This window comes from Blennius ocellaris (genome assembly GCF_963422515.1).
Source record: "Blennius ocellaris genome assembly, chromosome: 5".
NCBI classification, from domain to species: Eukaryota; Metazoa; Chordata; class Actinopteri; order Blenniiformes; family Blenniidae; genus Blennius; species Blennius ocellaris.
Window position 1 is genome coordinate 9,771,073 of NC_137654.1, and position 15,013 is coordinate 9,786,085.

The following is a 15,013-nucleotide window of genomic DNA, read 5'->3' on the forward strand; positions in this document are numbered from 1 at the left end:
TCAGCAGAAGGTGTGGTGGAGCAGGGAGGCGTTCAAAACAAGCACTGTTGTTCCTTTCCAGAACCTCTTCTGGTTGTTTAAATGCTCACATTTTCTTGTGGAAAGTTCCCCTTCTCCCAAAGCAACAACGAAACAGCAACCCAAGACTCGTAAATACTCGTAATGGTATTGCCAACAAAGGTACTCAAAGCTATGCCAAATATTCACATGTGCAGCTTACTTTATTCTTGCAGCAATAAGATGTCATATTTGACCTCAAACTTCGCAGGCTTCAGTTCTTCGATAAGCAAAGGTGGTGTTTTATTAAACAAACGCTGCTGGGAAGGTGACAATAGAAAACATCTGAGGGTCAAGTTTTTCCTATTTCCCAGCAGAACTATAAGAGTATAGTTTTTGAAGAAGAAATCGTGATGAAAATAAATAGATGGGATAAAACCTAATAATTTAATTAAAGCACACTTCTTTTATCTGAATTATTAGATGTAATGAATGCAAATTAAAATAATTTAATAAACATTAGTGTCAAACCACAAGTCGCCAGAGTTTCTAACTCTATATAAAGACTTAGACATCTCAAAAGCATCAACTAAGAAGAATTAAAGTTTTTAATTGCCTATGGAGCCTAACAACCATTAATAATAATGTCTAATTATGTGAAAAAGATTAGGAATTAAAGGCTGCAAGACTATAAAAACTCCTGTTATTTAGTTTTTGTGTTGAATTAAAAGATTAATGCCTTCTATTAATTGGTGTTATTTGTCTTATATACATGCTAATATAGATATTTTTAAGAAAGAAATCTCCAACATTTTTGTATAGAGTACCGATTCCCATCACTATAATATTTCGTAAGAAAAAATACATCTACTGGAAACATCTATTGTCTTTATCCAGAGTGTTTTTAAAGAAAGACCATGCTGCACATTGTGAACATATATATTGATTTCATGAGAAACAGTGAGGTGAGAAGGTGACCCCTATTATATTATAATCATTAGATCAATATTACTTCAGAAGATTACTCTGTGTTTCTCTCAGCCAGGAGATGAAAGCAGAAAAACAATGAAACATCTGCGTTATGATTTGAGACCTCAATACAGGCAGGGTTAATGTACTTTCTGCTGCCAGGAAAATACATAAATAAATAAATAAACACTACATTTTCATACAAGTATCAGTGAGAAACCTCCTCATACCCCAGAAGAGTTCGACTGTAAGAGGCTCCACAACCAGGGGAAGTGAAGCTTCCTCTGAAGTGCAGCGTGAGGGGGGAGGGGGTTACAGTTAACCGTTTCTCCACAGCCTGTATTTTGTTGGAAGGCAGCTCGTCAGTGCACGATATCATGGGATGGCATGAAAGATCAAACGCAGCCAGGCACATAAACCACTTGAGTTTTTTCCAATGAGAGAGACAGGAAAAAAAAAAAAAAAAAAAAAGCAAATCAGATGAGCTTGGTGGTGCAGAACAATAGTAGGACAGCTCGTTTCAGGTCTACACCGTCTGGGATGTGGAAGGTTTTGGATTTGATGAAAGAAGAAACAAAAATACAACTTTACAATTCCACAAATTCCTAATCTCTCGACATTCCTCTTCTGCGTGCCTATCCAAATTCACTCCATCTTCTCTCTCTCCTTCTAATTTGTAATCTGCCAGCCCAGCAGCCAGAATATTCCCTCCGCTCGCCACTCTGACCTCCTTTTGCTTTCACTTCTCTCAATTCTTCAGATGCAATTAACAATTCACTTGTATGTTAACTTTCAGAAGCTCCCCTCATTGTGTGATTCAATTAGCATGGAAATTGTTCATTTAAAGCCACTGGCGTTTCACTTTACACTATTAATTACCATGACAGCGATTCTCCATGGTCACCACTCAGAGTATTGCAAAGTCTTGACTTTGTACTAGAACTATAATACATATTCTTTGTAGATTTAACAGTCGGTGGCCTACATACAAAAGGTCTTCAGTCAGACTCACTTGTTTCTATTTTGTTGGTTGTGTTGCTACAGAAAACACGAGAGCCGGTCCAATATTTGACTTCATCCTGAGCGGGTCGGTCCCCGCTTTACGACATAACCAGATGTTGTGTCGTGATTTAATTTTGGAATCGTTCATGTCACGTAAGGCCGAACCAATTAACCGCTGCATGACTGAGTGAGCCAAAGCAGCGCTGGGACCCCGCTCACTTCAGAATAATGCCATGGAAGCAAAAACCATCAAGCGTGGAGCCTCAGATCCCTCAGCCAATCCCAAAAGAAGAAAAATACGGCTGCCAACAGTCCACAGCTGGATGGCCTAGAACCTGCTGATGATTTCATTGGTTGAACCCAACCCCCCTCAGTCGATCTCAAATCCCCCTTGAAGCTGCTTCGAGTTCATTGTGCAGGGCCCGAAAGGTTTGGGTGTGAAAACGCGGAAGCAGCTGGCAGCGGAAACACGACGAGAGCAACAATACACAAAGGTGACCTTGATGGGGGCTGCGTCCTGTCCAGGCAGGAAGAACCCTCCGACCTTGTTATGGTTTCTACCCTTTATTCAAGTGTTAAAATGGAAATGTAGGTGAGAGGCAAGGAGGAAGAGGATGGAGAGGTGACAGAAACAGAAATACGTAATTAGTAGGGGGAAAAATGTAGGTCAAAGGAAGACGCAAGTGGAGTGAAAGGCATGTTTGCATGAAGAAAAAAAAAAAAAATCACAATCAAGATTGTTAGTGGGAAGAGGAAGGAAGCCAATTTAAAATGCAGGACTGAGAGATTTGATGTCTGGAGGGGCGGGATGTCTCACCAGCAGGAACGTCCTGATGTTGGGGATCTTGTTCAGCTCCATGAGAAGCCTCAAAGCCTTCTCGTGGTTACTGCAGTACTCGCCGTAAACCGAGAAACTCTCCCTCTGCAACACACAAGGAAACAAAAGACGCAAATTAGGGCAGCATGGAGGACCTTCCTATTAATGCTGCATTAGGCTCGGTACACATGCAATAATATTGAGTATTTAGTGCATCGTATTAATGTCTTTCAAATAACAGCGCTCTTTCTCTCGGCCCAAATGTACACGTTGAGTTCCCCGTCATGTGGTTCCAAACCAGGAGTGGCATATTTTTGGCCACAGATTTCTGGAATTGAGCCACCAGTTCTGACATAACGTTGAACACAATTAAGTGAAAGACAATCTGTTGACAACACAAGATGTTTCATTCACAAACTGCCCAAATTCGCTCTGCCTCTCATGTGGTGCTTCCTGTCTAGCTCCAACTGTCAGAGAAAAAGACATATTGTCCAGGACACCGAGCTGCTCCACATGTAAACACGAGCTACACATCCACACAGCTCCATCTGATTTGTGCAATATGTTGCAGAGCAAGAAGGCAAAGTGCATGGAAACGGATCACATCTTGTCGTTTTGCAATATGAATATTGTTCATGTTGATTTTACATGAGAAGAAATTTGCAATATATCATGCAGCTATGCTTGATCCCACAGTTCACCGCTACATCCAAAGTTGAAGGGAAGACGGCTGACGATGAAGAGCAGAATGAGGATCACTTGAAATCACTTGGAATTCATAACTTTTTGGATTGAGTTGGGTTCCAAGAGGCTACCCGTGTTTTAGTATGATTTTCCTCCAACACATCCAATCTAAAGATTGTAGACATGGCTGCACTCATTTGGCCAGTTTGGGTTCATGTCAGAGTCTTTTACAATATTAGGGCAACCACAATGGAACATCTGCAAATTCAGTCACGATAAGTGACATAAGTTCATGTCTGGATTCTGTGATTCTATCCACACTCTCTGCACTGTGGAAAACATATAGAGGGAGATTTAGACGTCGTTGTGGTCGTCCGCCGTTTGGCTCTCAAACAGTGTTAGCATATTTGAGTAAAGTGCAGCGAGCTCCAGTTGTGTGCGTTGGTTTGAGGCCAGGACATCATAGACGCATGCTGACACTGAACCGACGGGGAGCAGCATGTGTGTTTGTTGTGATAATGCGAGTAATACTATACACACAGTATATCATGCTTCACAGTCGCTCCCCCTCCTTCCAGTTGCAGTGTAAATATTGGGCCTAATAGTCTGTCTTTGCGAGCTTAACAACTGTCATTGTTCATCCAGTTTGTTGAAAAATGATGGAAATGTAATTATAACCGACAGAAAATAAGGAGACAGGCTGCTTTTATAGACGTGACTGGCATTCGGTCTGTTTGTAATCAGGTTTGTAACGGACGTCCAATCACTCAAAACCAAACGTGAACATATAAAAGGATAATAATCACGGTGTTGATTTTAAGTGGTGTAGTGATTAACACTGTGTGGACCGGAGCTGCACGTCATATTGAATAAGACTGACTGCATGGAGATAAACTATGTTTCCATTAAGGCTCGGTTCATTCAACATTACTTAACTTGAATTATTTCATACCGAGTGGTTACAGGACAGAAGTCCAAATCACAGAAATCAAGGAAACCTGACCAAAATAAAATGTGAGTATGAGACTGTCAGGTCTGCATGACAGCAGGGGTGTTAACCACATTCTAATTCAGTCTGATTTCATTTTAAGTGGGCTGGACTGGTAAAAAAAATTTTTTTAAATAATAATAATAATTATTATAGTCTTTCAATGTAAATTTAAAGGCTTTTTTGGAGGAGGAGAGTAAAGGTGATGAAAACATCTTTAGCTTCAAAAAACCAAGCAATTACTATCTAAAATTATTACTCACTGCATAAAGAAAATTTCAATGAAACTTTCTGATGCAAACTGCAGTAAAATGTCAAACAACTTTTCCTATACAAGAGCCTCTTGCTCACCAGTTTTGGCCCACTGGCCTTTGGCACCCTTGGAATTCGGCATAGAAGGAGGATGGGTGATCATCTTGAGAGTATTGAACATTTTAATCTTTGTTCATAGATTTACTGTGATGCTGTTGTCCTGGATCACAATAAACTGGAGAACGTCCCCCCCAAAAATGAGCTCAAAGTGGATATTAAGACCTGCATTGATGCTCTTGTTGGTTTTGCAACTACATACAGTGTTACCACTCAAAACCTGGTTTTCTCAACAACATAATGACTCTACTTTTACATTACTACACTTCTGGGCTGTGTGTTAGCGGTACAAAAAAGAACAGGCTCAAACGTTTCAAGTCCGACTTGCGTTCATCCGCATCCGTTGTCACAGTTCTCTTTTTCAAAGAAGTCAGCATCACGGTGAAAATAAACAAACTGCTCGCCTCGGCAACTTACAGAACTTCCCCTTTTTCTTAGTGTGCAGCGACACAAACCAGAATCCAGCTGTCAATTAGTCTCCTTAGCAAAAGGTAACATGACACCAAATGCTGCTGATTAATACAGTGCAGCTTGAAATGCATTATTCACATTGCATGCATAGACAACAATGTGCATACAGTATGGCGGCTGCATCTGAATGTAAAGCCTGCAGCTAATCGGTGGCTATTGTGTGGCGCTGGCTATGTCACAGTAATTGGGATGTGAAACCATGAGCAAGGTGGGGCCCAATTTCAAGGTCCCAGAAACTGAAACTGTCATCTGAAACATCTGAAATCCAAGACTGCAGGTGGTGGGATGAACTTTTCTACCTGCACTGGAAAGCTGTCGCCTGAAGACTTCAAAAGGAAAGAGCAATAATCAGTCAGAAGAGGTGAACTGAATCTGGCAAAAAAAAAAACACGTAATCATCTTGAAAACAAACAAGCGTACTGATAAAACTGGAAAAATAATTATTCAAATGTTTTACTTCTCCAAAAAAGCTACGCACACAACTAACTTTGTACAGTGACTCTGCTCTTTAAAGCTCGCCTCAGCTGTACGCTGCAGCGGCGACAGAAGCAGCCAAACAAAGCTAACGGATCCTTTTTATAAAAGGAGCTGAAAATCTTTTGTAGTTGTGTAATAGCACAATGTAAACGGTGGGATTTTTCTTTTTTCTTTTTTCTTTGTTAACCACACAGGCAGGATCCCCAACACGCCCAAAGCCACATTTGGCTGGTGATTCCAGTCCAAAGCACCACTGGGAGCAGCAGCTGGGCCGGCATATGGCGAGAAGCCCCCATACAGTCAAACTGACTTTATACAATACGCTGCCGGAGCAATCATTTTGGTCCGTTTGTTCTTGTGTGTGTGTGTGTGTGTGTGTGTATGACTGCTGTGAGTCTGGATACAGGGGGAAACATCGAAACTGTTCGAACCATCTACCGAAAGTCATTTATATTCAATACTGCTCATTAAACCTATTCAACAGGCTGTGGTTTGTGCTTGTGAATTCGAATAAAGAGGGCTGTATTTACAAGCTACCAATGCTTCAGGTTCCTATGGAATTAAAACAGGGTCCTTTTTTTAATGAAATGTGCAGAGTTGTGTTGTAACAGCCTTGGTTCCCGGCCCAGTGTGCCCACAGTGTCCTGCCAAGCATTACAAATAATAAATCTATGCGCAACTGAATGAATTTCAACATGTACATGTGAAGCCTGAACTTGTCCACAAGCCCCTCTTGTGTAAGTTGAGAGATTTATAGTTAGGCTTTACAAAAATTGAAAAAAAGCACTTAAAAAATTAAAAGTGATGTTTTGTTTGGTTTTGTTTTTTGCTTTCAACGGGTAGAAATGTTAATGCTCATAAGAGTCTGATTGAAAGAAAATTCAGAGATTTAATCATAAAAACATTGTACGAGCTGGAAAATGAATACTTAATTTCTGTCAAACGACTATAATCTTCAATCAACTTCCAATGTTTGTTAAGAAGTATTAGTGTTTGCTTTGATGAAAAGTAAACATGCCTGCAGTGTGCAATTGCACTTTGATTAAAGCCATTTCAGCAGCACACCAGTGTTCCCAAAAAATAAAATAAAATAAAAAATTGTATAACCCTTCATAAAGAAATGTGTCCTAACTCAACTCTTCTCATACAATTCAAGTTGTCATCATTCTGTGAAGAAATATCTCCACTACAGCGGCCTCTGCAGTAATCCCTTAACAAAAGTACTTTTACAGACATTTTATTGACCTGCACAGCTTTACCCCCCCCCGAATTCAAGCACCGATATCATGGCAAGAAAAACCACATCCTGCAAGTAACTGCACATATTCTGATGATAGTCGATATTTCTGCCAGCTGATCTCTTTTACGAGCTGCTGACTGTTAACAGAGCCAGTTTCACTTTCACACAATCCAAGCCACACTACACTCTCACCACCTCCGTGAAGAGAGGAGAGCTGATTAATGCATGAACTCAGGACCTAATTTTGAACATTTCCGTAATCATTCAAATTTGGTGGAGTGGGTAATGACACATTTTTCTGCTACAGTATGTAAAAAAAGAACCTGAAGCACAGCTTCAATACTGCTTTACACAGACTTGAAATCTTTTCACCGTCGACACAGATGTGGAGCCTGAGCATGGTCAGAAAGTTACCTTTCCCCCTGTTTACACAGAGAAAATTGGGAGAGCATTTGGACCATTTTTGAAAATGTCCACCTTAGGATGCTCTGGTCTTGCTCTTGGGTTAGGTGGTCTTGACTACATCACCTTATACAGACACATATATGACTTATAATGGTGTTTATTTCAAATATCTGTAACAAAAGCCTTGACATATCCTCTAATAACATTCTTAGGCTGAACATTTCTATTTCCAAGTATTTCAAAGTTTTCACTATAAAGGTTTAACCCAGTAAAAATAGCTTTTATTCAGTCTGTCTGCTTTCTGTAATTATATTTAATGAGGACAGACAGGTATAACCACACAGCACCTGCCTATTATTTGAGATCCAGCAGCAAACTGAGAGATGTGAGTTCATGTTAGGTCATTTTTTTTTATAAAATCTTTACAGAATACCTGATTCCTGAGGGAGTGTTTGGGGACATGTAAATGTTTCTACTGTGCAGCAGTAGTGCAATCTCACAAACACAAAGCACGCCTCTTTGCAGCTATGTTTACAGCTAAACCCCGCCCGAGGCATTTCCTTTCCTCAGGTGACAACAACTGCAAGGTTATACATCCTTGGAGTCGTCTGCGAGGTTAAAGCAGGGTCGGAATGCGAGGCTTTTAATTTCTACAGCGTCATGTTTTAACACCAGGACTATTCTGACAGACTGAAAGACACCATTTGTACCCAGAATAGCTCAAAGAGTTTGGTTGTTTCTTTTGATAAACACAAGTCTTCGTCACAGGAATGTTTTCCCGGAGGTGTGGATGAGAGGTTAGTATCACACTCGGAGGATTCACATCCAGTCAAAGCACAATGGGAGCAGTTCAGAAGGTTCAGAGCGTGCATAATGACACGACTGTTGCTTCGTGCACAGGGCTCCTGTATACATTCCCCCGAAATAGAGCAAATATTGATGTCTCTGATTTCTCCTCTGACTCACTTTTCCACGTCTGGAGTTTCGATAATTCTGAGCAAACTGTGAACTTTAAGCAACCGCGTGCATTCAAAGGCACTTGAGTAAGTAACGTGAAAGCTGCCTAATATTGAAGCATTGGCGTCTAATTGTTTTACATGTGCAGCCGCCCAAACCATCTTGGCAACATCGGCTTTGAATAGCAATGAATCTTCCCCCTCTTTCTCCCCGGACTGTGAGTGGCAGACACGTCTCGCCGAACAATGCAGGGGGTTAATCAAGTCCCGGTCATGGTGTTGACCTCAGGCAGAGGTCAAGGGCTGGGGCTTGGAGGGCACCAGACGGGGCCAGCTCATTGGCTGAGAGGTGTCAGTGCCGAAGGAGACAAAGGTCACGCGGTTGGTGAGGGAAGTGTAATGGATACGCAACCGCAAATGTGACGTGTGGGAAGCTTGATAACTCAACACAACAACAGACAAACACAGTGGTAGATGATCTCACCACACACAACAAGTGAAACAGACACGCATGAACCAGATATTGTTGTATAATCAAATATGTCAAACCATCCTGAAAAATGCAGTGTGTTGATGCACTTGGCCAAAATTCTCTGGTTGAGCCTTTACAAAAATATTTAACAACACTATTCGGACAACCTCAAATTTTCATCCCCTGATTCTCTGCTTCTGTTTGCATTATCAGTGTTTATGGCGATCATTGGGTCCTTATTGTCATGTGGAAGCTGGGAGATGACTTCAGTTTTAAACATGGAAATATTTGATAGACACGTCATCTCCTTTGTTGGTGTGTAGTAATGATGGGAATTTTACCACTGATTTCATTTGCTCATCATGACAAATGATCCTGCAAGATCTGCTTCTAATGAACCTGGCGAAAGGTAAAAAGACTTTGACAATGCAATATGTCAGGATGCTGAATGCTAACATCCAGAGGAATGCACGAAACAGAGAGACTCACATTCAAAGAGATTTAAAATGTGACAAAGTTGTTTAAGATTAAAGGCTTTGGATGACCCCTAATAAACACAGTATACTTCAGGAACAATGTGTAAAATATTTGAATATATATATATATATATATAAAGAACAATCCTGACTTTTTTTATAGTTTTAAACTAAATGTTCACTTCGGTGACAAAGAAATTAGTTGGCAGAAACTTCTTTGACAACACATCTATCCAACGACGGCTGGATTAATGCAGGGAAGTGATGAATTGATGGGTTGGGAGATGGATTGTTGGTGGTGGACAAACAAACCAACAAGTACAAATCTGACATTAGTGCTCAGTATTTTATGAGATTGAACTGCCTGACACATTAAAAAAAAATTGTTATTGAATGCATATTTACAAAAGAAAGAAGTAATTTCTCCTTAGAATACGTTAATGACTGTTGCTCATTTACAATGGCTATTTATAATTTAATAAGGAATTTAAAGAGATGCAGGCCTCTGTGTGCAGCACAATCCTACTATAACACAGTTCCAGTGAACCTTCTGGGCTATTCTTGCTGAGAGACTGTAACAAGTGAACAGAAAGTGATATCTCTCACTGGCTTGGGTCATCATACATTGGAATATATTCAGCCTATTAGAAATCAAAGCGCTTGAAGCCAGTCAGACCTTAGAGTGACTGTTAAAAACAATAACACGCTGAGCTCCTGGAATCGATTCTCCGCCCTGACACTTGGCCTGACGAAATAAATCACCGTGACAGCTCGCACATGTGTGAAGATGAATTTTGATGAGCTGATTCAGCAGCGATCCACGGAGGTGATTAAACACCATCCATGCCACAGATTGAGAAAGACTGTGTAATGACTTTGCTAGAATGAGTTGATGTGTTTACTTGGTATGGAGCTTCCTGTGACTGGTGTGGCGGCGGAGTTGTCGATCGTTATTATCAGTACAGAAATCCGATATCAAATCAGAAGCAGAGACGCAACGATGCAGTCCGCTCACGGCTGTGTTTCCGCAACAGAATACAAACTCCGGTGCATTTTTGTGCCTTAGTGAAAGTTTATGGGAGGGAGACAAACACAGAACAAGGAGCGAGAGAGAAGGAGCTAGAGATTGAGCGCTACCAGCAGAAACATTGTCCCCTCGCTGAGTGACACACCATCTCTTCCTCTCCGGACACAGACCCTTCTTTGTTTGTTCCCTCGGGCCAAATAAGTTCAAACAGAGGGGAGTTGGGTGAGGGGCGGGGGGGGGGACATGTGTTGGAGTTGCAGAAGGGTGCACAATCTCTGGTAGGAGGATGGAGCAGCTGAAAGACGGAGAATGATAAAGAGAGATGGAGGACAGAAGTTAGGACGCGCGTCTGTTTGGAAAATGAGGAAACGTAAACTGTGAGGGAGCGTGGCAGGACGTGGGTGGTGGTGGGGGGGGTGGGGGTGTCCAGGAGACGAAGGGGTGTTTCATGTGAGAAAGAGAGAACTAAGGGGTATTTTCACAGCAGGCTTTGCACACTTTCCCTGCATCTGTGGTTACGGGTCGCCCATGAAAAGAGTTTGTGTGCGTTTTTTTGCGTGGAAGAGGAATTCTCGCGTGCAAGCGCTCCCATGTGCACGTGGCACTCCCCTGCTTTGTGTGTGTGTGAAATGCACTTACAAACTGGAGGAACACGTGTCCCAGTGCATGCTGGGGCTGCGGTTCGGGCTGCAGGCTGGCCTCCACGGCGGACAACACGTCTTTGTGCAGCTCCAGGATGTCCTCGATGTTAGAAAACAGAATCTGCAAACAGGGGGATGATGTAAAGGGAAGAGGATGCAGAGGAAGGATGAGATAACGGGCGGGATGAGGTGGGGGAAAAGAGAATGGAAGTGATGAGCAGAGATGTGGGGAAAATGACATAAATCAGTCAAGTGAGAAACCTATTTTTGCAAAAACCCAATCGAATGTGGGTCTTACCTTGACATGTTCGGGTGAGAGACACTGTTGGTCGTCTGCAGTTTGTCTGATTCTGTGCAAAAAAGCCTGCAACAGAAGCAAAAACAAAATAGGTCAGAAGAAATACAACAAAAACCACAGTTATCGTCAGCTGAATCATTTACCATCAAACTAGCACAACAGACAAGAACAACCCTCAGCGGTAACTAACAAACACATCATATTCAAGTCATTTCATAATAACTGAAAAAACAACAAAAAATTGTCTTCAATAATAACTTCAGTGACTTAATAAGCTAGTTAAGTATCATTGGCTTTGTTTATGAAGAAGGAAGTAATTTTCCCTAAAAAATGCTAACCACAAGTTAGCATTTTAGCATCTCCAGTTTCCTCTATCGCAGCAGACTGGACTAACGTGTGTTTGGTCTGAAGCCTGATAAACGTTCTGTGTTTAAGAAAGGCATGAAAGATTTTGACTTGCTTTTACAGACAGGTTATGCTCATGCAGAGTAAATAATAGTATTTTTAAGGCCATCCCAAGAGAAGAGACTTGTTTAGAGGACGTGAACGTGCTGACCAAATGTAAACAGAAAGCTCTCATGGTGGGAAAGTTGAAGTCAAGGTAAACTATGTTAACTTAAAATTCGCCTTGTGCCTTTGGCAACTGTGGCCCACGCTTTTGAAAATGATAAACTGACATTAATGTGTGAGGATTATCAAACTGGCAGAGTATATGCAGATCAATTATCGAAAACCGAAACCATAAAAGTCATTATGTCCAGATATTAGCGTGTTCGCTTCAAGGTTAGCCAACAAAAACATGCCAGTGAGTTTATCAAGGCAAACTGTGTGTGAAAAACAGCCCGTGCAGTTTCTTTTAGGCTCCGTTGACACAACAGTTTCAAGTGTAAGCGCATCGTTTTTGTTTCAGAAACGTTTTTGTGTTTACATGGCAAAGTTTTGAAAACGATGTCCGTTGACACGGAAACGCTGAAATCAATGTAGTTTTCACATTGGGCCACCCACATGTTGGGTTCTGTTGGTTGTTTCTGTAATGAAACCACACACGCATGCATCAGAGAACAATACGCTATAAACAATAACAATGGCGAGTACACGGACATTCGTATGGACGGACAACGAATTTGGATCGCGATTTCGGCCGCCGTTATTGTCCATCTACTTGCACATGTGCAGAAGAACTATTTACTACAGTTGTGGTGCACATGCGCAGTAGAGGCGTTTCTGACATCTATACAGAGATGAAGTCAGAGCATTTTCAGAAAGTTGTGTCCCCCACCCGCGCTGTTTACAGGGAGACGGAGTCTGAACATTTTTGAAAAGTCCCACCTTGGGAGCCATTTTCAAAAACGTGCTTTTTCAGAGGCTCTGATGACGGCTGTCTTGTAAACAGACATCTAAAACACAACAGACGTTTTCACTCTGCCGTAGCCACATGTTAGCATGTACTTTGTTGAAGATGCTGAACTATTTTCACCGGATTTGACAATCGTATTTCAAATTGCAACTTGTATAGTGAAAATCTGAATCCGCTAACTTTATCAAAGGTATTTGACCAGAAGCACAATGTAAACAATTGACTTATAGAAGAGAAAGGGTACTTTAAGTGCTGATATGCACAGGACTCGAGGCAGGCTTTTTGAAATCATCAGCCATCCCTCAGCTATAGCAGATTAACCAAGAAGTGGAAGTGTAGGTTCCCCATACAGACCAGCTTAATGCAGAATGTATGTGGTGTTTGTTTTGAGGAAACAGTGCATGCAACGTATGTCACATATGGTTGAGCACAAACACACAAAAGCCTCAAAGTAATGCACGGCCACGTGTCCGCTCACATATATACATTATGGAAACTCGCCTTTCTTGGTGAAAGACAGATGTGTCACGATTGTTTCTCGAGTACCGCACAAGTTTCAACTCTATGACAAGACATGTTTGTTTTTCTCTCGGTCTTCAAGTGGCTTACTGAGCTCATTGTATGGATCTGCCGTTGTGGAAGCTAATGCACCTGAGCATTCAGCTGTGAGACATCAGCAAAAATAACCGTCTCATCGCAACAGCGCCTGCACACCCCACTTCACCGAGGACGGCCGTAATAAGCCCACGTCAAGTTGAGTTTTGTGTGTTCACTTCTGTTGGTGTGTGTGTGTGTTCATGGCTGCCAATCAAGATTCCTCACATGGAAAAAAAAAAAGATGGCGAAGAGAAGGGAAGTGAATCTGCAAACAGTTTCTTTCATTCGCTGTTCCCCTTTTTCTCCGTCTATGGCACTGCGTCTGACGGGCTTAACCTGCCACAGTCTGACTTTTTGCCTCGTCTCCAGACGCCAGCACTGTCTCGGAAAAGGAGAAAGGAGATACGTATCCCCAGACCGGGGGATAAAACAAGACTCCTGAAGCCTCCTCCATCTGGCAGACTCCTGCTGTTGTGTCTGCCTGTTTTTTAGTGCCTGGAGTCTGAAAAATGATACAGATGCTGCGGAGGAATGAAGGAAGGGGTATATTGTTTCACTGGATTTATACAGTAGAATATAGGGGTGGGGGTGAAATGAGGTGAGGTGTATTTGTATATGGAGTTTTTAATTAGATAATCCACAAGTTTATCTTTTTAGACAGTGAATCTGCTAATCTTTGAACCCAGCTCACATCTGTGTGCATCCGATAACGTTTTATAGTAAAAATGTCTTAACTGCACCTTTCCATATGGTTACCATGCCAACCAACAAGGGAACAATGGAGAATTATAGACTGTGTGATGCAGATCTTGTTTTGGCTTATACAACAAATGTTCACATCCTCTTGCAATTTGTCAGTTTTATAATACAGTGGGACCCAAAGCAGAACTTCTACTTCATCCATACAGATTCTCACATCCATACTTTCCATTTTATCCTTCATGTCTTCTCTGTTTTGGTTGCATTTCTGGATTTCTGTGGTTAGTTAAGTATGACGGCGATTGTGCCTTCAACTTCCAAACTAAAACAAGTAAAATTGGAGCGATAGGATCTTTAAGCACACATTCACCGCACAGTGCTAGCATAACCATTCATTTTGTACATATAATTGTCACTTTGAGATAAACTCTGGTGAAGATTTCATGCTAAAACACCCAAAATAATGGAAGTCAATGTGCTTCTATCTTGCATAAGCTGCGGAAATCTAGAAACTTGAGCAAACAAACAGGTCCTTAAAACAATCTTGATTCACTTGACTTTGTTTCTCCTGTTCAGGATGTCACTGAAATGTGGGATCAGCAATTCACAGTCTGCTAACGGGGAACGCATTGAATGTAGTCAATGAACGTTTTATCACAGCGACAGCCCTTATTTTGTGGATCCTTATTCTTTGAATATTCGGATGCATGATAGTCTATGAAGCAACAGGAACACTCAACCGTGATTCATGTACAGACAAGGGAGGCAAACCAGCCTCTGCAGTAGTCAGGCCTTCCTCTGGACCTTGTGCAGGGACAAACCTAAAGAAATCTTCATTGAAATGGACAATCTAAGCCTCTTTCTATGAGCATAATGTGGTCTAAGCTCTGTGAGGGAGGCTCATGCTTCCATACTTTGAGAAGCCCTGGAGTAATGAAATAAATAAGGTTCGCTCTAATGCTGCAGAATTAACATAAATCATAGTCAATGCAAAGTACGGAAAATTGTACCTGGCAAGAAGAAAAAAGCAACCTTTGAGCAATTTTCCTGCATTTTCCATGGATGGATAAA

General features: G+C 41.5%; 1 protein-coding gene across 1 annotated transcript in view; it reads right to left on the reverse strand.

The window, feature by feature from the left end:
• prex1 (phosphatidylinositol-3,4,5-trisphosphate-dependent Rac exchange factor 1) overlaps positions 1-15,013 on the reverse strand; it is a 104,354-nt gene that overhangs the window by 66,988 nt on the left and 22,353 nt on the right. The window contains exons 2-4 of the mRNA XM_080497181.1: positions 11,290-11,355; positions 10,990-11,112; positions 2,786-2,890 (exon numbers count right to left, since the gene is read on the reverse strand). Of these exons, the coding sequence (XP_080353307.1) occupies positions 2,786-2,890; positions 10,990-11,112; positions 11,290-11,355 (294 nt within the window). The remainder of the gene's footprint in view (positions 1-2,785; positions 2,891-10,989; positions 11,113-11,289; positions 11,356-15,013) is intronic.